At 36.1% G+C, this 27,021-nt stretch overlaps 1 protein-coding gene across 5 annotated transcripts; it reads right to left on the minus strand.

The window, feature by feature from the left end:
* Nucleotides 1–4,779: 4,779 nt before the first annotated feature.
* Nucleotides 4,780–26,474, minus strand: LOC127249375 (3'-5' exonuclease). Of its 5 annotated transcripts, none has more exons than XM_051272136.1 (7): nt 26,106–26,466; nt 8,387–8,542; nt 6,558–6,688; nt 6,290–6,451; nt 5,241–5,351; nt 5,113–5,149; nt 4,780–5,040 (listed from the first exon to the last, which is right to left on the minus strand). In XM_051272136.1, the coding sequence occupies exons 1-7, from the start codon at nt 26,401–26,403 to the stop codon at nt 4,979–4,981; spliced, it is 957 nt and encodes a 318-aa protein (XP_051128093.1). In that variant the 5' UTR covers nt 26,404–26,466; the 3' UTR covers nt 4,780–4,978. The 5 variants fall into 5 exon arrangements, 1 of the variants encoding a protein (XP_051128093.1); XR_007838302.1 differs by lacking the exon at nt 4,780–5,040 and adding an exon at nt 5,887–6,070 and having other exon boundaries at nt 5,241–5,795; nt 26,106–26,474; XR_007838305.1 differs by lacking the exon at nt 4,780–5,040 and adding an exon at nt 5,670–5,795 and having other exon boundaries at nt 5,241–5,568; nt 26,106–26,449.
* Nucleotides 26,475–27,021: the final 547 nt, after the last annotated feature.

Consider the following 27,021-nt stretch of genomic DNA (forward strand, 5'->3'; position numbering starts at 1 on the left):
CAATTATTTTTAATTTTCAAAATATTTTTTTATTGTATGAATTAAAATATTATTAAGTATGTTAATTATAAATTTATTAATTGTGAGTATTTAATTTAAATTTATTTTATTATAAAAATAAAAACAATGAGAAAAAATAGATGGTTATCCAGGACATAATAATGTGTTTTTATATAATAATAATAATAATAATGAATAAATTTTATTAATTATATCAATTATAAGTCTATAATATTTATGGTAAATTATTAACTATATTTTAGCATATTTTTTTTTATTAAAAAAAATAATTTGTGTGGGACTCACAGACGTCAAATATATAATATATAGACAATATATGAAATATAAATTGATAGGAAAAAATATCTCGTCTAATTAATTTTTTTATTTGCTAGTTAGAAACTAATCAACAAGTTGATTAGTATTGATCACTCTAACTGTTTCCTTAATATATATATATATATATTTCATGTATAACTTTTATAGCATATATATATATACCATCTTTAAAAGTTATCTTTCTATGATTCAATAAATTAAAAAATATATATAATGCTTAAGGTATAATTTTAAATCAAATTCAACGTATACTATTCTTCCAATTTTATATATATACTTATTATTCTGTGAAATCAAATTGATGCCAAATAATTAAATTATTGGATGGGATATATGTGTGTGTATGATATGAATGCATTGCAGCTGACCGACCAATGTCGTTTTCAGTATGAAAACCTCATGAAACGACATCCAAACCTGTCTTCCGCGCGTGTACCCCACGGCCGAGATTGTCGGCAGCCCGCAGTTTTTTCTCTACACAGCGGTTGTAATATCGGAGAGCCGCTCAGGGGTAAAACTGTCTTTTTACAGCTCTCTTCAAGCCAATTATCGACAGTAGCGGCGCTGTAAGAGTATGAACAACTTTTGTTGATAATAATAATATGTTTAAAAAAATAATAATTTTAATATATATATATATATGTGTGTCGATCGACAGACACAGACAAGATCAAATTTATATATTTTTTTTGGAATGGATACAAGAAAATTATTTATTAACCATGAAGATTGTCCATCTTGCCGTCAAATAAAAGACTTCAGTATCTTGTCCCCTTAAAGGATGGCTTGGTAGTGTAGAAGTTGGACTTGTGACCGTAAGGTCATGGGTTTAAACCTTGCCACACATGGTTGGATTTACCCAATGCACACTTTCGGGTAGCGACTGCAGTTCCCGCGTCATAAAAAAAAAAATAAAAATTATAAAGTATATTTTATCCATAGAGTCCTACGAGAAAGTTGTTAGGATGCGAAATTAATTTAGGATTAGAGTGGGACGTTTTATACTAAAAAAATTTACATTTTGATTGGTATATTATAATCTCATTGGTCCAACCTTGCCAAATAATTGTCCTTTGTCATCATACACTATTGAATGAAGTTGTCAATTATGGACCAAAAAAATTAGAATTTTTAATTTGACCATAGAAATCAACATTACACTCCAAAAAATATCCTAGTGAAATGTTTTGGATAAGTGATCAATAAACAAATATATGCGTGATAGTAACGAAAGCCAAAGTAACAATCCATATATGAAAATACAAATAGTATATAGTCCCGAAAAGTGTTGAAAATGGACTCGTAACCGAGAGATCATATGATCAAACCTCTTGACATTTTTGCCAAACATACTCATCAAACATATAAAGCAATTTGTCCAGATCTTATAAATAGTTAACCTATATTAATCCCAAAACAAAAACTTGATGACATAATAAAATTGAGATTACTGACAGATATATGGCATGTATATTTTAACATAAATACATAAAATGCTGCACTTAAACTTTCGTTGCATAATTCATCATAAAATGTGCACAATCTATGTACATCAAAATTTTATGTATATTTATTGAGAGTTTGCTTTATTTTTTTTATAACGATATAGAGTCTGCTTTATTGGACTAGTACAATGTAAATAATCTAATAACATTTATATCCAATATTTAATAAATACACTAACACACATAGTCATTGGAGTCTGTTTATCTGTTTTTATTTCAAACCTAAATCTATATTATTCAATTTAACTAATTTTCAGTAAAAATACATTATTTACTTTTGTAGAATATCATATTAAAATAATATTAAACTAAATTTTAAATCAAAAATTCAAATTCAAATAAAAACCAAACACATTCCTGATTAAGCCTAAAAGGGAAAATTGATTCCTGATTAAGCATAAAAGGGAAAATTGTTAAGAAACAAATTGTAAAGGTGAGATGCAATGAGAAAGTGGGAAGCTGTTACTTTAGAACTGTGCCCATTTGCAAAGGGCATCCCATACCATACCATACCATACCCATAGGCAACCCCCAAAACCCCCCCCCCCCCCCCCCCCCAACAATTCCCTTAATATCATATCAGTCCAGTCCACACAAGATTAAGATCATTTGATTGAGTGAGACTTCATTTAATGGGGAAGGACCCCACTCACATGCAGAGAGAGAGAGAGAGAGAGACCCTTTTTTATGCACCCTACTACCCTACCCACGCCCAAACTTTAATATATTTCTCCTTTTCCAATGTCACATTCTTCTTCCATTCTCCTAACTCTATCCCATAGCCTAGCGTATGGGGTGTGTGCAAGTGTTTTAAGGGAATTGGGGAGCACATGCCCTACACTCAATGCCCACAGAAATAACAATAATCAACAACAAATTTGGTGTGTTTTATGCCATCAATCAAATTATGCATATTAATTATAAAGTGATGCTGATGATGATGTTCTCAACATGTGCATGTGCATGTGCATGTGCTTTACCTCCTCCTATCAATTCATATTTTCAAACCATAACCATCACTGTGCTTGCAAGTGCTCCTCACCTCATAACACAAATACTTGAGTACAAATTGAGTGACAGAAAATATATCTACATGTATCAGAGGGGGTGGGGGTACCTGATGGAGGAGGAGATACCAACATACTTAAATCTTCAATGCTACCAAAGTCCAGATTATCTCAGTCAACATTTATTTCTGCACAGAAACCTCATGGAATGTCACTTTGCCAGAAAAATGAGGTCAAAAGAATAGAATAGCAGATTTGATAAAAAGGGATGCAGCAAGAAATTACCAATATTATTAACTTTAACTCTACTCTCTTTTCATGAAAGAAAAAATGTAACTGTCTTATGTACAGGAATATCTTCTGGACAAGCATTTCACATTGATAGATAACAACGGGACATTATCGGAACATTGAAATGTTGTAACAAACATTTCATACATCACAGACAGACAATCCTGCTAGACTGTGTCCATCAAGCCGCAATGCAATCAATCCATACTATTAACATCAAGTAACAAGCTGATGTCAGTCAGAATACTTTTAGCGTCACACTGTAATACTCTACAAAAATTGTCAGCCTCTTAACAGATTTGATTTACATATTCAGGACTGAAGTTTTAATAAATGCCCGATAACCTCATAGGCCCTGGACTGGAGTACTGGAATAGACATGTAAAACATGGGTAACAGAAAGATGCTGCCATACATGTGTTCTAAAATCCTACAAAAGCACTGGTAAAGCAAAGTTATAACAAAGATACCAGAATATCACTTGAACTTGGATAAGGATTTTGATTGGCTAGAAGCCAAGAACAGTTAGATCCCACAAGTCAAAGAAGGGTTATTCAATTACTCCAGCTCTGTCAGAGATTCCACATCTCTAAGCAGCTTAATAAATTACAGGCATGCAATTTCAAGGTTGATTCCTAAACAGTAGAATCAGTTCAATCAAAGAAACAAGCATGAAACAATGTGTGAAATTGAAGTTCAATAACAAAGTAACTAGGAACATTTGTTTCGATCTAACTCATGTTATCTACAAAAGGCTAAATTAACCAAGGTTAAGGTAAATGATACAGTCAAGACATTCCAGGAACTAAGTAGTGGATAGCAGTCCGGGAAATATAATTCGAGGAACATATGAGATCAGCATAAGAAAGCCATAGCATTTTCTCCAACAAAATACTGCAAGTGGTTCATTGCTCTGGCATCACAAATCAGAATGCTTTATATGATCACTAATTAAGACAGAAGAATATCTAAAAGTTGTTCATTATCTCAAAGTTGTTCATTATATGTTCCTAAGAATTCTAAAGAACCTTCCCACAAATGTAAATTTCACCTAAAGTTGATGAACTCGCTTCTTAAGTTTTCTACCAAGCTTATTTGATTGGCTTAAAGCCAAGAACAGTTAGATCCCCCATGTGGTTGACACCAATGCATTATCTTTCAAAACCTTAGCAGCATCAGTAGCAATTGCCACACCTACCTATGCACGTACCCATCAACCTATAAACCATTAAGATTTAAGATGTATAAAAAACAACAGCTAATAAAAATTTTAGCACACACCATCTGATAAGCAGTATGCTTGAGATTGAGAATACTGCATGGATATTTGTGAATGAAAAATGCGAAACACAAACAACAGTATTGTCGTTGCACATCTTCAGAACTGCACCTTTCAGAGGTACAATGCGTTAAATGTTGGAAAGGATTCCTTGTCTTAAATTCGCAAAACCTGCTTAAATCACCCACTTTAACAGGGTGATAAAATGTAAAAAACTAATTAAATGAACCGAGAATAGCATAAATTTTCAGGAAAAAGTGATTCATGGATATTATTTGTTGCCTTTATATCTCTCTTATATTTCATTTACATTAGCTTTTGATAGTTTAGCTTGAGATTAAATTTGTATACTTAAAAATACATCAACATCATAAAATATTATCATACAATAAAGTATAAGGGATTTGTTAAAATTCTATGAATTTGGAGCTTTCAATCCAAATGTGCTCAAATAAACAACAAAGTTACTGGTGGTTGGAAAGTCATGTCTAGCAGCAAACACTCTTATAACATGGTTTCTCACTATCATAGAGAATTTCAAATTAGTAAATGTATCTTTAATATGATAAGTACTTGATGGTTGAGAACTTAATCAACAGATATCTTCTGGAGAACACAACTGAAAAACATGAGCATGAATTAGCAGAAATAATGATTTTGAATCATTCACGAGTTGCGGCAATTTGCTCACTGTTGGTTTCAGCAGGATCTGGAAATGTTTTCAGCACCTGGTATAGGAAACTGGCTCAGTAAAAAAATTCAGCAAAGCCACAAGAAATTGATAACATCCAATTCTGAGAGGTTATAGTTGTTATTTACCTGATACAGGTACCAAGACACATATGCATCAGTTGCTGCATAGTCTAGCTGTTCCTTTGATAGAGATGCCACTTCCCAATTTCCTAGTCTAATTTTATTTGGCTTGCGAAGCTACAAAATTCAATTTTCTGTATAAGGATTTATTGCAGTTAAACTTCATGGAACCACTTTTCCCACAGCAGGGTTCAAAAGTCAATACTAATACAAAATATAATCAGCAGGTGTTAAGGACTTTCAAGTAGATGCAACAAGAGATGCCCATCATTGCTCACTATTGCTGATTTCCCCTATCATGAAAGAAAAGAACTTTTCTTCCAAGAATATCAACCTGGATAAATATTTCACAAGAAGCAGTGATAGAAACAACAACAATAACAAAAACAACAAAAATTTGGAATTGTCAAAACTCAGGAGTTAGCAACCTATGACCTGCATGTTTTAAAAAGACTATCCTGCAGCCGTGGCATGTATCCACCAAGCTGGATACAAAATAATTGTTGAACTCAGGCATCTCACTCATGTTAGCTGCAACTAGGTACCAGCATCAGGAAGCAGCTGCAGCACACAATCAACACTTAAAAAATTCCTGTATGTAAAAGCTCAAGCTCCATGATTCCTAATGCATTATTCTTTTAGAGGTTCATACTTAGATTATGTCAACCAGATAGGCAAATAGCCTCAGTAGCTTGGGGTAGACAGACCAACAAACAGAGATGTAAGGCATTATCAACTATTACATATGCCACCATGCATCTTTGTTTCAAAATCTTGGAACCTGGTGTGCAAGTGGTCAAACTCCTTTTAGATAAGAAAAGTATTGAGACAGTTCCCTAGATACAGGAAATATCATCAGAAAATATATTAATCAACATGCATGCATTCTAGATACCACATTATCTATCACGAATGAGATGAGTAGAAGACAGCAAAAATTGGTTTGACAAAATGGTCCAAGTGGTCCACTGCTTAGCATCTCAGTGTTTCATCAATGTATCATTATGGCATTGGAATATTTTTAAAATAATTATATTCCTGACAAGTTCAAATACCTTTCGACAGATGATCATTTCAGTTAAAGATGATAAACTCCACTTTCTGGCTTCTCCACCAAGCTTTCGACAGGCTAGATCACTGAGATCCTCCAAGTTGCTGATTGATACATTATGATCAAAGAAAACCTTAGAAGCATCATTAGCAATGCCCACACCCACCTATGCAAGTACAATAAAATAACTTAACCACAAATATTTTATGGGAAAAAAATAATAATACTAATTAGAGTTCTAATAAAAGACCACAGAATTCTAAGCAGGCCACCTTCTGACAAGTGGGATCTTCCAAAAGATACTGCAAACTTCTGGTTATTTGAGCATGAAAAATGTGAAAGACAAAGCAACATTTACTGTCCCCGCATATCTGCATAACTGCAGCCTTCCCAGGGGCAACACCTGCATATATTTGCAATTATAGCTTCACTTAATTTGGCAAAATTTTCTGTATCCATACCCTTTATTAGGGTGCTAAAAGTAGTACATCATCCCAGCAAACAGAACATTGTTGTTTAGGTCGAAGTGATTCCTTGGAATCGAGTCCTACCATCATTTCTCTTATAAAAGACAAGATTTATGGGTCATTTCTTCTCTTTTTTTTTTCCCAATCTCAAGCATGTATCTAAAGCTTCTATTCTAAATTTGGAAATGAACTGTTTGTAACATATCTCGATGTGTGAACAAATAAAGTGGAACATATTTAGCATCTACTTAGAAGCTTGATTCAACAATTTTTCTCAAGTTCACCAGTTTTCAAGTTGCAGAATTCCACTACTTCCACCTCCATCACTTTGTTGTACTTTTTGGTAAAACTTCCCAGGAAAAAAAAAAAAAAAAAAAAGAGGAAATAAAAAACAAGAGAAAAACGACTACATCATTGTTTCCGCATTATATTTTTTTACTTTGTGAGGATACTTAGAATTGTCAGTAAAGAAGTAAACTCCACCTGTCAAGGTATACTGGTCCAAGCTGGGCAGAAGTCAAGTGTATTTTTCTCGGTATTGGTTTTATCTTCTCGGGATTTTCAAGTTTATTCTAGAATTATCGTAATTATATAATTGGCACAACCACATCAACAGAAATAACAGCTCAAGCGGAGCCTGTCATGTTGCCTTTGTCATTACCAACCACTAGAAATCCACAGTTACCAATTGTTGAAGTAGAATTCTAATCAATAGAAGGAGAAAATTTATCATAAACTGTGGCAGTGTGGCAACAAAAGATACAATACCCTAAAAGAAAGCATCGAAATGTCACTAGTGAGGAAGTGATGTAGATTAAACATATAGAAGATTAAAATCCAACCAAAAATTTAGCATTGTAGCAATTAAAAGCTCCTCTTGTTAAAACTTCTGAGCATAAATATTACAGCTCAACATTTATAAAACACCAGAAATTTAACAGCAGCAAATAATAAGGGACAAAACACCCATCTTGTTTCAATGAGGACACCAAGGGTGTGTTTGTTTGGGGGATTGGATTTTAAATCCACTATTCATCCCATTTTTTTCTCCCAAAAACATCAAATCAAATACATATTTTTCACTTTTTATATTATACTAAAAATCAATTTTACATTCAAAACATCACATAACACCTATTTATATTACATCATACAACTATTCAAATTCAAAATTTTTACTATTCAAACCCCAACTCAAAATCCAAACCCCCAAACAAACACACCCCAAATACATTCATACAGCTTACAGACATGGGATAGTAAATTCCCACCACAGCAATTTTAGCAAACATCAATAGCATGACTTTGGCACTCTCAGGTTACTTAAAAGCCCAATAATAACAGCAAAAGAGTGTCTCCATAACAGATTGACCATGTATCCTATTTAGATTAAGACTTGAGCAATCATGTAAAACTCGAGACCACAGAAGGATAATTTTCACAAATTACATAACCTATTTCCAATAACAATTTTTTTTATCACATGACATGAAAAAGCTAATTGAGAAAAAAAAAGTCTTGTTGCCAGTTATCTGTCAGTTTCAACTCATGATTATAGTCACAAAAGAAATTATTTCATGATTTCCAGCTACTTATCATTCTTGTCAAACCATATTTTTATACAACAGATTTACCTCTTTTGAAGGTTGGCCTCCACTCAATATCCAGACCAAGGACACACTGGCCATCTTCTCTTTTCTTAGTTTCCACAAAAGCTAGAAGCTCCATTGCAGCTCTTTCCATCTCTTCCATAGTTCTCTTGTATATAATGTGACCGCAGAATTTTATATCTTAACCACATAAAAAGAAAATTTAATAATTAGGAACGGTAAGAATATATGACTGAGCATGTGGTATCTTTTAACAATATAAAAAAAGAATAGAACAATTAAAAGAATGTTAGGGAATTTTTATTTATAGGTGAAAATAATAGTTAAGTCGATACACCGCCTCTCTACCTAAAACGCCCATAAAATTGCGGCTCTAACTTATGTAAAGTGTAAGCCGGCGCACATGGAACTTTCCAATTGTTAAGAGTATTGGAATGTGTAGCATAGTAGATTTATGGGAATGCACAACATAATTACAGTTCTAGGAAATAGGTGCGGCTGGGAGCAGATTTTGCTCCGGTGGGTGTGATTCTCTTTTTAGTGGGGAACCCAGATTTGTTTACTGGTTCAGCGTACTAGCAACAATTCCAGACTGTCAATTTTTAGATTGGTGCTGTAGCTTCCAAGTTGTTCTGCTATTAATCGATAATGAGTGAGGACAAATCTATTTTTGTCTCTGAAGTTGCTCCAGTTACGTCCAAACTTACCGATTATAAACTTAATGGGTCGAATTATTTGGAGTGGAGCAAAACTGTGAAGTTATACCTACTAAGTATTGAGAAGGATGATCATTTGGAGGAGGACCCACCTACTGGTGAAAAAGAGAGGAGGGCATGGCTTCGGGATGATGCAAGGTTATTCCTGCAGATTAGAAATTCGATCGATGTAGAGGTCTATGGTTTGGTGAGCCACTACAATACTGTCAAGGACTTGATTCAATATTTGGAGTTATTATACTCGAGCAAAGGGAATGTTACCCGAATATACGATGTGTGCAAGGCATTTTATCGGGCTGAGATGACAGACAAATCTCTTTGAATTATTTTATGGACTTCAAAAAGAAATTAACTCATGCCTTTTTATGCCGATGTTAGAGAACAACAAAAGCAACGAGAACAAATGGCCATTATGAGTTTCTTGGCGGGTCTGCGAAGTGAGTATGAACTAGCGAAATCTCAAATACTGAGTAGCTCTGAAATGACTTCTCTACAGGATATATTCTCTAGAGTCCTCCGAACCGACCCCTATCCAGTCTTTTCCAGTGGAGCCTTGGTGAGAAGAAAAAGTACAAGCCATTCAAAGGTGAAAATCGACAAGGAACATATAAGAGTAACCCGGACATCATATGTCACTCCTGCAAGAAGTTAGGGCATGTTAAGAAATATTGTAGAAAGTTGCAGCTTGCTATACAGAAGGATCAATTCGCCCAGCCTCTTCGGAAGGTCAGAACTCTAAGTTATCCATGTCTCAAGAGAACCAAGCGCATTCATCTACTATTATCCCAACTATGACCACCGCAGGTAACTCCAGTACATGTCTCGTCACATACTCCGGCTCTTGGGTCATTGATTCAAGAGCCACAGACCATATGACAGGTAATCCTAACCTTTTCTCGACTTATCAATCACATTATTCTCAATCCCCAGTTACCCTTGGAGATGGATCCACTACCCAAGTTGTTGGGTTAGGAACAATAGATATTAGACCAGCCATTTCATTATCCACTGTCTTGAACCTACCTAACTTTTCCTTTAATTTAATTTATGTTAGTAAAATCACCCGTGCCCTAAACTGTAGTGTGAAATTCTTTCTTGGTTATTGTGTTTTCCAAAATTTGGAGACGAATAAGATGATTGGCAAGGGATATGAGTCAGGCGGATTGTATACCCTTGACACTTCAATCCGCAAGCCCATCACCTGCCTATGTACTGGAACCTCCTTTGAAGCTCATTGTCGGTTAGGTCACCCTTCCCTTCAGAAAATGAAAGTAATGTGTCTTAGTTTCCGAAATTTTCTTTCGTTCAATTGTGAATCATGTCAGTTTGCTAAAAATCATCGTGTCAATTTGCGTCCTAGGGAGATTAGTGGTGTCCAGGCTCCTTTGACTGTGATCATTCGGATGTTTGGGGTCCATATCCCGTTTCGTCTAAACAAGGGTTTAAATATTTTGTTACATTTGTTGATGATTATTCTCGAATGACTTGGATTTTCTTCATGCGACATCGGTCAAAATTGTTCACATTTTCAAAATTTGTGTGTTGAGATTCGTACCCAGTTTGATCTCCAAGTCAAAATCCTACAGAGTGACATTGCTAAAGAATATCTATATGAGTCATTCAAGTCTTTTATGAAACAAAATGAAATTATACACCAAACTTCGTGCATTGACGCTCCAGCCCAGAATGGTGTAGCCGAAAAGAAAAATAAATTCTTACTTGAAACAGCTAGAGCTCTTCTGTTTCAAATGAGTGTCCCCAAACATTTCTGGGCCGATGCTATCTCCACCGCTTTGCTTCCTCATTAACCGGATGCTGTCCTCTGTTCTTAACGGTCAGTCACCCTGTCACATTATCTTTCCCAACAAACCTATTTATCCATTGTCCCTAAAAAAATTTGGTTGTCCATGTTTTGTCCGAGATATCTGTCCACATGTTACTAAATTTGACCCAAAATCATTAAAATGCGTCTTCTTGGGTTACTCTGGCGTCCAAAAGGGATATAGGTGTTTTTGTCCAAACCTTGGGAAATATATAGTGTCAGTAGATGTCACATTCCATGAAGATTCCCCTTTCACCCAGTCTTCTGATCTTCGAGATCCTACAATACTAGATGACCTTCCGATTGCTCTTCGTAAAAGTACTCGCTCTTGCACTTACCCTATCTCTAACTTCATTTCCTATGATCAGTTGTTTCCTCCGGCCTATTTCTTCGTCACATCACTTGATTATATTTCCCTTCCTAAAGCTCTTACTCATCCTGGATGGTGTCAAGCCATGATAGACGAGATGAATGCGTTGGATCTGAATAAGACATGGGATTTGGTGGATCTACCTTCTGGGAAGAAGCCGCTCGATTGTAAGTGGGTGTTTGCCATTAAAATGATTCCAGATGGTTCCGTTGCAAGATTGAAAGCCCGTCTGGTTGCTAAAGGATATGCACAGGTATATGGCATTGACTACTTTGACACATTCTCGCCGGTGGCTAAACTCACTTCAGTTCGCCTATTTTTATCTTTGGCTGCTACACATGGTTGGCAGCTTCATCAACTAGATGTCAAGAATGCCTTTTTGCATGGCAATTTTACTGAAGAGGTTTACATGGAGCAACCTCCAGGGTTTGTTGCTCAGGGGGAGAATAAGCGGTCACAAGTTTGTCGCTTGCGAAAATCTCTTTATGGCCTAAAACAGAGCCCTCGTGCATGGTTTGGCAAATTTAGCCAAGCTCTCGAACAATATAGTATGGTGAAGGGAAAATCAGATTACTCCATTTTTTACAAATGGTCCAATTCACGTGTTATTCTTTTGGTAGTATATGCGGATGATATAATTATAACTGGAAATGACTCAATGGGTATTGCATTACTAAAAGGTTATTTGTAGAGTCAGTTTCAAACAAAGGATTTGGCAAAGTTGAAGTATTTCTTCGGAGTGGAAGTCCTTAGGAGTAAGAAAGGAATCTATCTCTCTAAACGAAAATATGTATTAGACCTGCTGGCTGAGACAGGAAAGTTGGGTGCAAAACCCTGCAACACTCCCATGGTTCCAAACACTCACTTGACAAAGGAGGGAAAACCATTCAAAGATCCTGAACGGTACAGGAGGATAGTTGGGAAGCTAAACTATCTTAGAGTCACTCGGCCAGACATTGCATACCCTGTAAGTGTTGACAGTAAGTTTATGTCCTCTCCTACTAACGTTAATTGGGTGGCTGTGGAGCACATTCTATGCTACCTAAAACGGGCTCCAGGTCGTGGGATTTTATACCAAAATCATGGACTTATGAGGATAGAGTGTTCAACAGATGCTGACTGGGCAGGCTCTAAAGAAGATCAAAGGTCCACATGCGGTTACTGTGTATTTGTTGGAGGAAATCTAATTTTCTGGAAAAGCAAAAAGCAAAATGTGGTTTCCCGTTCCAGCGCAGAATCTGAATATTGAGCTATGGCCCAAGGTACATGCGAAATAATGTGGATTATCCAACTTCTAAAAGAAGTCGGAGTCGAAGTTGCAAGTCCTGCTAAGCTCTATTGTGATAATCAGGCCGCCATGCACATTGCCTTTAATCCGGTTTTCCATGAGCGTACTAAACACATTGAAGTCGACTGTCACTTTGTGCGAGAAAAGATACAAAAAAATATAATTACTACAGAGTTTGTTCGGACAAATGACCAAGTTGCTGATTTTTTCACCAAACCACTACACTGGTCTCGAGTTAATCACTTTTGTAGCAAGTTGGGCATGATTAACATTTATGCACCAACTTGAGGGGAGTGTTAAGTGTATTGGAATGTGTAGCATAGTAGGTTTATGGGAATGCACAACATAACTACAGTTCTAGGAAATAGGTGGTTAGGTGGTCATAGAAACTTGTAGAAGTGTTAAATAGAGAACCTAGATATTCCTAACCTATTGTCTATATATATGTAATTTGTCCACATTAATAAACAGAATATAAGAAACAATATCAGTTCACACCAATGTCAACGGATCTTCAAAACTACTTTATTGCCACCTTAAACTTGACATTGCGATGGTGTTTATCCATTTGTTTTGCCATTCGCTATCGTGCTCGAGTTAAATGGAACCTAAGCACCTCCAAAAAGGTATATTGTCTCCTCAAAGAGTCAACTGCGTGCACTTTGGTATACAATATTATAGTGAAACTTGCCACACAACCAACATCCCATCCCAGTCCATTAAAATATCCTCCCACACAACCATCGGAGTGGGCAACGGATGAATCAATTTTGTAACACCCGGTTGGCTCAAGCCGGAGTATCACCGCTACACCACACCAGATGGCTCATTCATTAATCAATAAGCCTCACATTGTAGCACTAAGGCTAAAATATTCAACACAAGCAACTAAATAGAAATTTAAAAACAAAGCGCACAAGCTCGTCATATAAACAAATAAGATTTGAATCAAAAGCATAAGGCGGGAATTAATTCATAAAACATTAGTAATGATTTCAAAAGTTTCCTAAGAGGATGCATCAATTAGACTTAGCGGGAGAAAGATGATCAAAATGACAGTTGGGTAAATACAATGAATCAAAGGTAAATTAGAACGGTATATGTCAAAACTCACATACAAATACCACAAAATCATTTAGAAATGATAAATTAAATGAAATTACACATATCACATAATTACAACCCACACACATAAGTCTTTTAGTGTCTCATTTATATTTCTCTTTTATTCTCAAATATTTGTGATGAACACATCACGAAGAAAACTCCACTAGACTTTAATTAGGGCAGGCTCCACCCGATTTTCCAATCTTATTATTTCACTTAAAACACAACATAAGTAAACATAGCAAATATAGGGTCCCAGTCCTCAAAGAACTCCACAATTGGTACATAAGGGTTCAAGGCAAAGCGTACACATAAGACAACTTATTAATTATTTTTCGAGGGTTTGTACAATAACCTATTCCTCTAGTCTCATACATAACATGCCAAGAGGGGATCGTACACAATCCATCCCTCCGTCATGGATGACGGTCTAAAAGACCATTCTATCGTGGATGACATGCACCTTGGAATCACCCTAGAGGAATCATCTCGATGACAAGACCTAGCCCATTTGGTTCGAGATTAACTAGTTATCCTAAAATATCGGTATATCCCGCATGTGTTTGCAAGGAACATAAGTGGAAGGCTACGCCTTATCATCCTATACGATCGACTAATTGATCGGACTTGACGAGTAGTTCCTACCGATTTGACTCAATACCCAACAAGCGATTAGGCAAATCTTAAAAATATTCCAACTAAATACACCCCATTTACAAGTATCTAACTAACTAGTCAAATAAAAGATTGGCCAAGAAATCATATTTTGCAATATAAGGGAAAGCTAAACAAAAATTCCCACGTTTACTTATAAAATTTACCTGAACCACATATTCTTTGCCAATTTTTTCAATCTTTGTCAAAATGCATCATTCAACTAAAAAGATATATACCTTCTGGGCTATTGACGGGGAAATGAATCAAATGCCGCCCTCTTTTATCCGTCCACCAGTCAACTATAAGGGAACAATTGTATTGCTTCCAAGCAATAACATGTTTTTCCTTTAGTTTTGTGTTTTTTTCACCGCCATCTCCAAAAGACTAACCCATTATTCATGATAATTTGGACCTTTTACATCCGGTACCATCTACCCTGCCAACTTAATCAAAATCTCAAAACTTCGAGATTTTGCCACATTAAATGGTATGCCATTTTCATAAAAAAAAACAGCAATGTATTAGTGAAATTTTTTGATTTTTTTTTGCTCCTCGTACACGCTTCCAACGTTCTTTGAGTGCCACTACTTTCTTTGATGTGCCTTTTCTCTATAACTTCTTCTGAGGTTTTACTAAGCATTGAGGCAACTGGCTTGTTTCTTTTCACACCTTGTGATGACAATAATGGAAAATTTAAAACAAATTGCAAATGCTTCCTCTTGCTCAAGGTTCCCGAAGTGGGATAAGAAATAGATTCGTAAGATAATTCTTGCCTGGTTCCCTGCACATTCACATCATAACCAATGTCGTTGTCAACGTCGGCATCATCTAACTCAATATGACTGGACTGCTTTCCCACCATCTTTTTCTTTACATCTCTGTTCAGATTTCTTTGATAGTATTTGGACATTTTTCTACATCTCCAAAATTACCTAACAAGTATTGTTTCAATCGTTTTATTCCCAATCGTATTTGCTTGTGACAGAGCGAGCATTATACCAAATTTCTATTTTCCAAAATCCGGCCAAAAGATATATTTTCAACCCGGATCATTTGATGTGGCTAGATAATATATTATAGAAAACTAATAAAAAATTGCTTTATAAAATAAAAAGAATATGAAACAAAATAAAATAAATAATATTATAAAATATATGTAGATAAGTATCACTAACTAATAATAGTACATTATACACTTGATACTAATAATAAGATAATAACGAAAAAAAAAATAAAATAAAGCAACGCAAATGCCTATCTAATTGATTTTGTGAAAAAAATCAGAATAAATTCGTGAGAAAACTCACCGTGAATATAGACACGAAGAAGACGGACGGTTGGAGCAAATTGACAAGTAGTAGCGGCGAAAGAGAGACATAGAGGCAATGGTTCGTTTGAACCTATTTAAGTGAAGGATTTTAAATTTTAGACCGAACACTCAATTTGATCCGTTGTCAGACAAATATGAGCTTAATTTGGGTTAGGGCTTAGGCTAATTGAATTGGGCTCGAGAGATTTTGGACTGATTTGGACACGCCACGGCATCACCGTGCCACCATATTTCGTAAGGCGAGGGCGGTAAAGCCTGGCGCTCCCCAAAAAGTGCCATGATGCCATGGCGACACCTTGACAACAATACAATATGCTCAAAGTGTTGAATTTAACCTCAAAAATCATAATATTTAAAGGTGCTTACCTTTCTTCTCCAAAAGTCATAAACGAGGTTAGGGCAAAAGTTAGAATTTTTAAACCATTTAAAAGATCCTTCATCATTCAACTTAAAACTCCATAATAATCTTCATATAAGCCCTAAAGAACATTTTAATCGACTTTCTAAAGAGAATAGAAGAATCTAACACTTCTAGGACAAACCCACTTTGAAACAACTTGAAGAACTATCACATGGAACTAACAAATAGGTCTAGAACATATCACATTATTTAACTAACAAATGGGTCTACAACATATCATTGCCTTGATCTTATGAAGGAAGATATCGGGAAATTGTTTGTTTTCCGGGCAAAGATTGACAATGCAAGAAGAGTTACTACCTATATCTATAAGCACGTAAGGCTCCTTAATGCGATGCGGGTGAAAACGGACGGCAGCGATCTTGTGAGAGCTGGGCCTGCCCGGTTTGCTACTTCATTTTCGAATTTGCAGAGCTTATATAAGCATAGGGATGCTTTGAAAAGCTTATTTTTGAGCGAAGATTGGACTGCATCGAAATTGGCTAATACAAATGCCGGGAGATTAGTAGCAAACACGGTATTGTCTTCTCCTTTTTGGACGGGTGTGGAGTATTGTATAAAAGCATCGCATCCACTTCTAATTGTTTTGAAGATCGTTGACGGGGATGCGAAGCCAGCGATGCCGGAACTTGCAGTAGCGATGAATGAAGCTAAAAGGAAAATCAAAGAAGATTTTGAGAAAAAACCAAATTTGTTGAAAGAAGTTATGCATATTATCGATTGTCAGTGAGAGGATCAAATAGAAGTCGAGTTGTATGGAGTTGCATTGTTTCTTAATCCTTCCAAATACTTTGATCTCAAGGTGAGTGATAATGCATATGCTCGTAAGGCACGAGCTATGTTTAACGATGTTCTTGAAAAAATTGTCACTGATGATAAATTGCAAACAAAGATTTGTGATCAAGTCGATGATTATGATAATATGCGGGGAAGCTTCGGAAAAAAATTGGCGATTAAGCAACAAAAGGCAAAAAGTCCTCGTAAGTGCTTAATTTTTATAATTTCTATTTTATTTATTTATTTTTCAAATTTTCTTTAAAGTTCGAACTAAATATATTTTTTTAATGTTTTACAATTTTAGTTGATTGGTGGAATGCTTTTGGAGGCCTTCATTTCAAGCTTCAATCATTTTCCTTCCGTATAATTAGTCTTTGTTGTTCGTCCTCCGGATGTAAACGCAATTGGAGCTCATTTGAATTTATAAGTATTTAATTACTTATATAAATAATATATTTAATATTATTGCTATCGTAGTCATATACTAATATATTATAATTTATTTTTTTTAGATTCACACGAAAAAACGAAATAGATTGGAACATAAGAGATTGAACGATTTAGTTTTCGTTTAATACAATCGAAAAATTGCGAATAGATTTCAAAAGAGGCGCGAGGAAGAAAAGAACTTTAATCCTTTGGTGTTGGAGGAATTTGAATGGGGTAATGAGTGGGTTCTCGACACCAATGATGTAGTTCATTTGGGAGAGTATCTTACATGGAGTCATGTTGATGAAGCTATGGGTGCATCAGCCAATCTTGAACGCTGCAATATTCCTAGAAGGGGAAATATCGGAGATACATAGGGTTCATCAATACAATTATACTCTAGACGTCCTAAGAAAGCGTCAACTTCGGCATTGATGGAGCAAGAATTAGACGATGAAGATCTATCATTAGATGATGACATTGATGATGATGATTTGAAAGATATTCCTAGTGGTAGTGGTGGACTTGAGCTCTTTGATTGTTGAAATTTGAGATGATAAAATTGGTTGTTTAGAGATTCATGGATAGTATTTTGTTTTGTTTGATGATTGAAATTATATTTTTTATGGTATTATATTTCCTTTTATGATTCAAGGCATATGAAGCTTTGAAAATTAATAGGAAGTTGATAATGTATGATTTTTACGGATTTATGATATTTATAATTATATATATATATCTATTTAATTTTATAAATAGTACGCCGCGTTCGCCATTTTGTCGCCATGGCGGGCGCCACATCGCCATGGTGGTATGGCGGTGCCCTAGCGCCGCACCGCAAAAAGGCGCCGTGACAACCATGTTAAAAACAATTTGGACGTACCAATCATCCTTTTGCAAAATGTTGGGATAAGTTTGGAAAGCTTAAATGGGCTGCAGCCTAGCATCCAACCTAGCCCTACACTTTCTAATGTTGTGTCTATTCCCCATGCTGAGTATGAACAGTTAGCATGCTCTGCTATGACCCCCAGTACCTCTTCCTTTGCTACTTCTTCAATAGTTGTCGTCCCTCCCGCTATTGCCTCTGTTACTACCTCTTTTCAGGTGCTTTTAATATGTTTTATAATTCACCTTGGATGTTAGATTCTAGTGTTATTCATCATATTACACGTTTTAAATTCCAATTTTCCTCATTTACTCCTACTTTGTTTCTTGCCCAGTTGGTTGATGGTACGTTTTCTTTTGTTTTAGGTATACGCAGACGTTTTGGTGGTGCTGGGGTTAGCATTCAGTGGTATTCAGAACTTCCTTCTTGTATCATCAAACCATCACCCATTAATACAACACCAACATTACGTCCTGCCACAGAACTTTCTTTAGATAACGTCTTATTTGTTCCACGGTTAGTCTATTTGTTGTTTGGTGCTAAATCAGTTGACACCCCAATGGAGAATGGTTCTAACCTATGGGATATATATTAACGTATACAAGACTTGTTAGGAAGCTAATCTACCTCATCATCACTAGGCCTGACATCTCCTATGATGCTTGAATAGTAAGTCAATTTATGGAGGCACCTCGTGAAGCTCATTAGGAAGCTATTCTTCGAATATTGAAGTACATAAAAAGGGCACCTAACAAATATGATGTTGACTATGTTCGAGATAAGATGATTGGAAATCTAGCATTGGCTATTACAATTATTTGGAGGAAACCTTATGACACAGAGAAGCAAGAAACAACTAACAATAGCTCGATTTAGTGCTGAGGCATAGTATAAAGCAACCGCTCATACGGTAAGTAAATTGATTTGATTGAAAATTTTCCTGGGGGAGCTATGGTTTGATTGCCATGAGCCTTTTATAATGCATTCTCACAATAAAGTTGCAGTTCACATTACAAGTAATCGAGTCTTTCACGAACGAACAAAACATATGAAAGTTGATTGTCACTTTGTTCTTGAGGCAGTTGTAGGCACTAAAAATATGTCTAAAATCAATTAAATATCATGTATTTTGGAAGAAAATAAAATTCCAATAAAATAAATATATGGTATTTAATTATGCACACATGTTAATTTTTGTACAATAAATATCAACCATTAATGCAAAAATCTGCTTAAAATGGAAGATATCGTACAAATATTACGTGCATAAATAGAGCCATAATAAATTTGGCAGCAAAATAAATTAATCTTGTCAATAAATGAAGTATATAAATTAATATCTTCCAAAAAGGGCAATAATATAAAGATTTTGGCGAGAAAGGAAGGTGCACAATCAAATCCGTCAAGAATGGAAAACGGCATCCGATGGAAAATGAAAGATTATAAAATCTTTCCATCCACGTAGCACCATCCGAAAAGGAAGCCAAGGCCGCCCTCTCCTATAAATAAGAGTCATGGCCAGTTCATTTGACACACCGAAGTTGCATCGAGGATTCAAGCAAAGGGGTAAGTCTCTAGACTCTCTCTGTATTGTTCTTCATGTTCTTCGTGTCCTTCGAAGCGTTTTTCGTCGAAAGTTACTAATTTGGATAAATGATCCAATATTGGCTGACGAATTGATGAAGTTAACGTTATTCGTCGTATGTCCAAGCCGAGGGAAGGATCAAAGCTCTCAAAGCCGTCGAGGAATTCGTCAAAACCAAGGGAAGGTCTTCAAAGTTTCTCTCAAAGCTTCGAGGTGTTCATCGCGTTCTTCATAAAAGGCGCAAACTCGGCCTTCTTCGATCCAAAAGTCAAAGGGACACGCCGCCAAAAGCGTTACGGAGCACCAAATCTACCTCCTCAAAGATCAAAGTCCGGATCGTCGAAATAAGATAACAAATCCAAAGACGATGATCAAATCGCCAACGCGGAGACCAAAGTCCTCCAAAAGCGGCAAAGCCAAAGCACAGGTTAAAGTCGCGGATCGTCTAAAGAAGACAACAAATCCAAAGACGATGATCAAATCGCCAACGCGGAGACCAAAGTCCTCCAAAAGCGGCAAAGCCAAAGCACAGGTTAAAGTCGCGGATCGTCTAAAGAAGACAACAAATCCAAAGACGATGATCAAATCGCCAACGCGGAGACCAAAGTCCTTCAAAAGCGGCAAAGCCAAAGCAAAGGTCAAAGTCGCGGATCGTCTACAGAAGACAACAAATCCAAAGACGATGATCAAATCGCTAATGCGGAGACCAAAGTCCTCCAAAAGCGACAAAGCCAAAACAAATGTCAAAGTCGCGGATCGTCCAAAAAAGACAACAAATCCAAAGACGATGATCAAATCGCTAATGCGGAGACCAAAATCCTCCAAAAGCGACAAAACCAAAACAAATGTCAAAGTCGCGGATCGTCCAAAGAAGACAACAAATCCAAAGACGATGATCAAATCGCCAACACGGAGACCAAAGTCCTCCAAAAGCGGCAAAGCCAAATCAAAGATCAAAGCCTCGGATTGTCTAAAAAAAAAGACATCAAATCCAAAGCTGACGATCAAATCGACCGCACGGAGACCAGAACCCTCCAAAAGCCGGCAAAGTCAAACTGAAGACCAAACCTCTTCGGATCAAAGAAGCCATCGAAAACCAAGTTGGAAAATAAATCGACCCGGAAGGAGAATCAAAGGACCCATTTAGAGAATAGGATCCGCTTTAAATTCAAATCAAATATAATTTATACAAATTTTGTGTTTATTAAAAATAACACAATGTTTTGTCCACAGATTTTTGGCACGCCCAGTGGGACCTCTCTACCTTTCATCTCTCTTTCCGACGAACTCTCAACAACCAATGGCTTCCTACAAGATCAAGACTTCCAACGTTGCGTCAAAAGTTGCTGCTCAAGCCGCCGTCGCCGCCAAAGAAGTTGACGCATCCATCGCGTCCAAAACCTCAAGCGCTTCGACAAATACTGGAATGACAACACGAAGCATGACCAAAAGAGCATTGTCGTTATCTGAAGACACTTCTCTAAAAATCACAGATCAAAGTCCACTATATGAAGAAGACGACAACTTTAAGAGTACTGCCGCACTGTTCACCCCTCAACAAACTGCAAGTCATTCAACCGCATCAAGCTCTGCTCCGGTGATGACTACCAACGCTTCAAATATTGAGGACCCAAAGCTTGTGGATCAAAGTCTGCTTTGCCAGGAAGATCAAAGCTTCAAAGGCACTCTCATGCCACCTACTCATCGGCCAAGTTCAAGTCATTCGACTACATTAGCTTTCGCTCCGGTGATGACTATCAATGCTTCAAATATAGAAGAACAACTTGCAGCATTGGCCAAAATCATTGAAGGGATGTCTCAACACATACAACAACAAGACGCCCTCATTGAAAAACTTATCACAAAGCTGGACAAGCCTGAAGAAGCTGGCCATGCAACCGAAAAGCAACCATCTTCCCCAACGGTCCAAAATAAAACGGCAACATTTGTGGAGCAACATCATGGAAAAGAAAAGGTGGCGGAATCAAATCTATTCAAGGATTATCCAACTCTTTCATCCATATATCCCAACTTGACAAATACATCAAGGGGGCAATCAAAAGAGAATTCGAAGGGAGTTCAAGGCCGACGCACACTTACGCAAGCCTTACACTGCAAGGATTGACGCCCTCAAAATGCCAACGGGCTATCAACCACCAAAGTTTCAACAATTTGACGGCAAAGGCAACCCAAAGCAACATATAGCGCACTTTGTCGAGACATGCAACGATGCTGGAACATATGAAGACCTCCTAGTCAAACAATTTGTGCGGTCACTAAACGGCAACGCCTTCGATTGGTACATTGACTTAGAGGCTGGTTCTATCGACAATTGGGAACAGTTAAAGCACGAGTTCTTGAATCGGTTCTACAACACAAGGAAAACCGTCAGCATGACTGAACTCATCAACAGCCGCCAATGGAAAGACGAACCAGTAATTGACTACATCAACCGCCGGAGAAATCTAAGTCTCAACTGCAAAAACCGTATGTCCGAGGCTTCCGGCATAGAAATGTGCATTCAAGGGATGCAATGGGGCTTGAAATACATCCTAGAAGGGATCCGACCCCATACTTTTGAAGAACTCGCCACTCGCGCTCATGATATGGAATTGAGCATGATGTCTAGTGGAATGTATGAGGACCGCCTACTGAAGATTTCTCAGATGACGAGAAATACAACACTTCAAATAGTGGGGGCAATCATACCTACAACACTCCTGGAAACGAGGATAAACTTTCTACAATCTCCTGAAAACGAGGATAAACTTTCTACAATCTCCTAGAAATGAGGATAAACTTTCTTCAATCTCCTGGGAATGAGGATAAACTTTCTAGCAAGACTCCTTAACACGAGAATAAACTGTTTAACAAAAACAAACAAATTCAATTTGTTTTGAACTACATTATGACTTGATTCCTTAACCGGATACGTAGGCAACTTGGAATATAACTCCAAGTCCAGTCAATTATGCCAAAAAAAAAAAAGAAAAGAAAAACCCTAAAAAATAAATTGGGCAAAAAAAAAAAACAAAAAGGAAAAGAAAAGCCCTAAAAAATAAATTAGGCAAAAGAAAAAAAGTCCAAAAAATCGGGCTTAAAAAAAACCAATTGGAAAAAAAAATCTCGTCAAAAAAAAAGGAAAAAAGAAAAAACCCTTTGAAAAAAAAATATTGGCTAAAAAAAAAATCAAAAAATGATAGCCATAAAAAAAATCAGTCAAAAAATAAATTGACTTATGTTTCGAGACTCGTTCACGCCATAAACGCTTTGCGTCGGCTTAAACAAGTCTCGATGGGGCATTTTGTAGACACTAAAAATATATGTCTAAAATCAATTAAATATCATGTATTTTGGAAGAAAATAAAATTCCAATAAAATAAATATATGGTATTTAATTATGCACACATGTTAATTTTTGTACAATAAATATCACTTATTAATGCAAAAATCTGCTTAAAATGGAAGATATCGTACAAATATTACGTGCATAAATAGAGCCATAATAAATTTGGCAGCAAAATAAATTAATCTTGTCAATAAATAAAATATATAAGTTAATATCTTCCAAAAAGGGCAATATATAAATATTTTGGCGAGAAAGGAAGGTGCACAATCAAATCCGTCAAGAATGGAAAACGGCATCCGATGGAAAATAAAAGATTATAAAATCTTTCCATCCACGTAGCACTATCCGAAAAGGAAGCCAAGGCCGCCCTCCCCTATAAATAGGAATCATGGCCAGTTCATTTGACACACCGAAGTTGCATCGAGGATTTAAGCAAAGGGGTAAGTCTCTAGACTCTCTCTGTATTGTTCTTCATGTTCTTCGTGTCCTTCGAAGCGTTTTTCGTCGAAAGTCACTAATTTGGATAAATGATCCAATATTGGCTGACGAATCGATGAAGTTAACGTTATTCGTCGTATGTCCAAGCCAAAAGAAGGATCAAAGCTCTCAAAGCCGTCGAGGAATTCGTCAAAGCCAAGGGAAGGTCTTCAAAGTTTCTCTCAAAGCTTCGAGGTGTTCATCGCGTTCTTTATAAAAGGCGCAAACTCGGCCCTCTTCGATCCAAAAGTCAAAGGGACACGCCACCAAAAGCGTTACGGAGCACCAAATCTACCTCCTCAAAGATCAAAGTCCGGATCGTCGAAAGAAGACAACAAATCTAAAGAGGATGATCAAATCGCCAACGCGGAGACCAAAGTCCTCCAAAAGTGGCAAAGCCAAAGCACAGGTCAAAGTCGCGGATCGTCTAAAGAAGACAACAAATCCAAAGACGATGATCAAATCGCCAACGCGGAGACCAAAGTCCTCCAAAAGCGGCAAAGCCAAAGCAAATGTCAAAGTGCGGATCGTCTAAAGAAGACAATAAATCCAAAGACGATGATCAAATCGCTAATGCGGAGACCAAAGTCCTCCAAAAGCGACAAAGCCAAAACAAATGTCAAAGTCGCAGATCGTCCAAAGAAGACAACAAATCCAAAGACGATGATCAAATCGCCAACACGGAGACCAAAGTCCTCCAAAAGCGGCAAAGCTAAATCAAAGATCAAAGCCTCGGATCGTCTAAAAAAAAGACATCAAATCCAAAGCTGACGATGAAATCGCCCGCACGGAGACCAAAACCCTCCAAAAGCCGGCAAAGTCAAACTGAAGACCAAACCTCTTCGGATCAAAGAAGCCATCGAAAACCAAGTTGGAAAATAAATCGACCCGGAAGGAGAATCAAAGGACCCATTTAGACAATAGGACCCGCTTTAAATTCAAATCAAATATAATTTGTACAAATTTTGTATTTATTAAAAATAACACAATGTTTTGTCCACAGTAGTCTTAAGTGGACAAGTTATCACTCTATTTACTCCGATACAAGTGGATGATATCCTTACTAAAGAACTAAATGTAAGCGGTTTCAAGAGTTATGTAGCAAGTTGGGAACGAGTGTATATTTACACTCCACGTGAGGGGAGTGTAAGAATATATTCTAGCATTAAATAGAATATATTCTAGTATTAAAAAATTTATATACTCGTATTTAAATTTGATATTTCAATTATAATTTTAAATTTTAATTCAAGTATAACATAAAAAGAATGATATAATTATATTTTTAAATTTTTATTAAAATATAATATATAAATTAATCATTTTTATATTATATTATAGTATTGTATTTATTATTATTATTATTGTTATTAAAGATAAATTGGTAATTTTAATTGATAAAATACTTCTGCTTATTTTAGAAGTTACCCTCAATTTGGTTAAAAAACACTTTTAAGTCGACATAAATCAATGCAAATAGGTACAAAGTGTTTTTTTTAGAAGCAAAAGCCAAAAACACCAGCCAAAAGCCAATTCAAACGGGGCCAAGTTCTTAATTTGTTTTCCTTAAATGTGCATATAGTAGTTATAAGTATTGTACTCAATTTGATTGTAAATGAAATATAGAAATACACCTTTCTTTCTTCCTCTCTTTGACGAATATAATGCTTTAAATGGAGAATAAAAGTACGAGATTATTTTTAGAGATTTTTTTTCTGCAAAAAATGGTAGATTTAATAATAAAAATGAAAAAGTAAGAGAAAACACACATACAAATGAACACAGCCTAGCTTATGTAAATATCATCAAGGTATATTAATTGGCATCGATATCGATAATCACTTTAAATTTCTGTGTTCCAAACATTTTTCAAAATTTTTTCTCATTATCTCTAACAAATTTGGAACATTCAAAATCAGAAATACCTATTGCAAGTATCCACCCATATTTTAACTTTTATCTTCCTCGAAAGACAAGTTACACAGCTTCTAATCAATTTACATCAATAAAGTACAAACAGCAGTACATTAAAAATTTAATAATTCCCAACATTACATGCAATTGTATCTGCACCATCAATTATAAGCATTACATTTTCTTCATTTATGCAACCAAAGCCAAAACCAAATGTACAAATTAAAATACCAACAAAAGTACTACGTGCAAAGAAAAATGTCTTGCAGTGGAATCCAGCAATACTGCTTAAACAGTCAGTAAAGATTTTGCTCAGAACATTGAAATGAAGCCATATAAATTGCTAGAATGGCCAAAACTATGTGGTTGTATTCAATAAGATATACTAAAACACATCATCTTATATTTCATATCCCTTCAATTTCGCAAAGGAGAGGCAGAATGCAAAAAGCATGCTATTGGCGAGAACAGCAGCTTTTCAACTAAAGTCCATAGGATCCAACACACGCTAAAATTCAACTTACTAGATAAAAAAGGTCAATCTACTAAGACCTAAAATTCGAAATGCATTAAGAATATAAAAATAAAAGGAAAAAAAAAAAACTTGCATATTACCTGGAAAAGCAGAAGAAGTATCATTGCGAGTGTAAAAGCGATTCCTGTTACACGCCGCTAACGAGGATGATGGATTGTTATTGTTAAGCCGTTGCTGGAAAACGAAGAGTGAATAGGGCAATCGGCGGCGCATTATGGGAGGGGAATCAACGGAGGCGCTATCCCCGTCGAAATCAGTGCGAGCGCGATGTTTCATAGAATGAGGCGGAACACCGGCGGCGGCATCGATTGCTCGGAGATCTTCTTCGGTGAGGAGATGATCCCAGTCAGCATCTGAATCGTTGAATTGGCTCCCCATTCTCGAATTTGGGGTTTCTTTTCGAATTTGGCATTTTGATTTTTAATCTTTTAATAATGAAGCTGTCAAGTGGGCCTGCCCGACTCCGGATTGGATTGACCCGTTTTAATCCGCGACTCAAACCAGTTAAAGAAAATGAGGTCACAAGCCTGAAAAAGTTTGATTTATGGTGCCTTTAGCATGTACAATGGAAAACAAATAAAAAGCTCCCGGAGTACTCATTTCAGTACAAATTATTACTGAAGTTGCACAATGATTTTTACCGAGAAAGCTGTTTTCTTTATATACAAAATAAAATAGAACAGATAAATTGTTTCAGATCCGTCTGGCCTTGGCTTCCACTTGGCCGCAGAAGAATATAATATATGATTCATTGTGTAGTAAAATTACAATCCTAGCCTTCAAATCAAATGGGATGACTTCCAAAATACATCAATTGTATATGCTCTTAGTACATAATGAAATTGCTGGATTCATTGTTTGTCTTTTCAAATTAGATCAATATATCATCCTTACAATTCGCACAATGATATAAGAAAAAAAAAATTGTAAAAAATTGTTAGAGCAAAAAATAAGAATTGATTATTTGATTAATAAATTAGTCATAAGTAAAATAGA

This window comes from Andrographis paniculata, unplaced genomic scaffold (assembly GCF_009805555.1).
Source record: "Andrographis paniculata isolate CXL003 unplaced genomic scaffold, ASM980555v1 Contig35END, whole genome shotgun sequence".
Lineage (NCBI taxonomy): Eukaryota > Viridiplantae > Streptophyta > Magnoliopsida > Lamiales > Acanthaceae > Andrographis > Andrographis paniculata.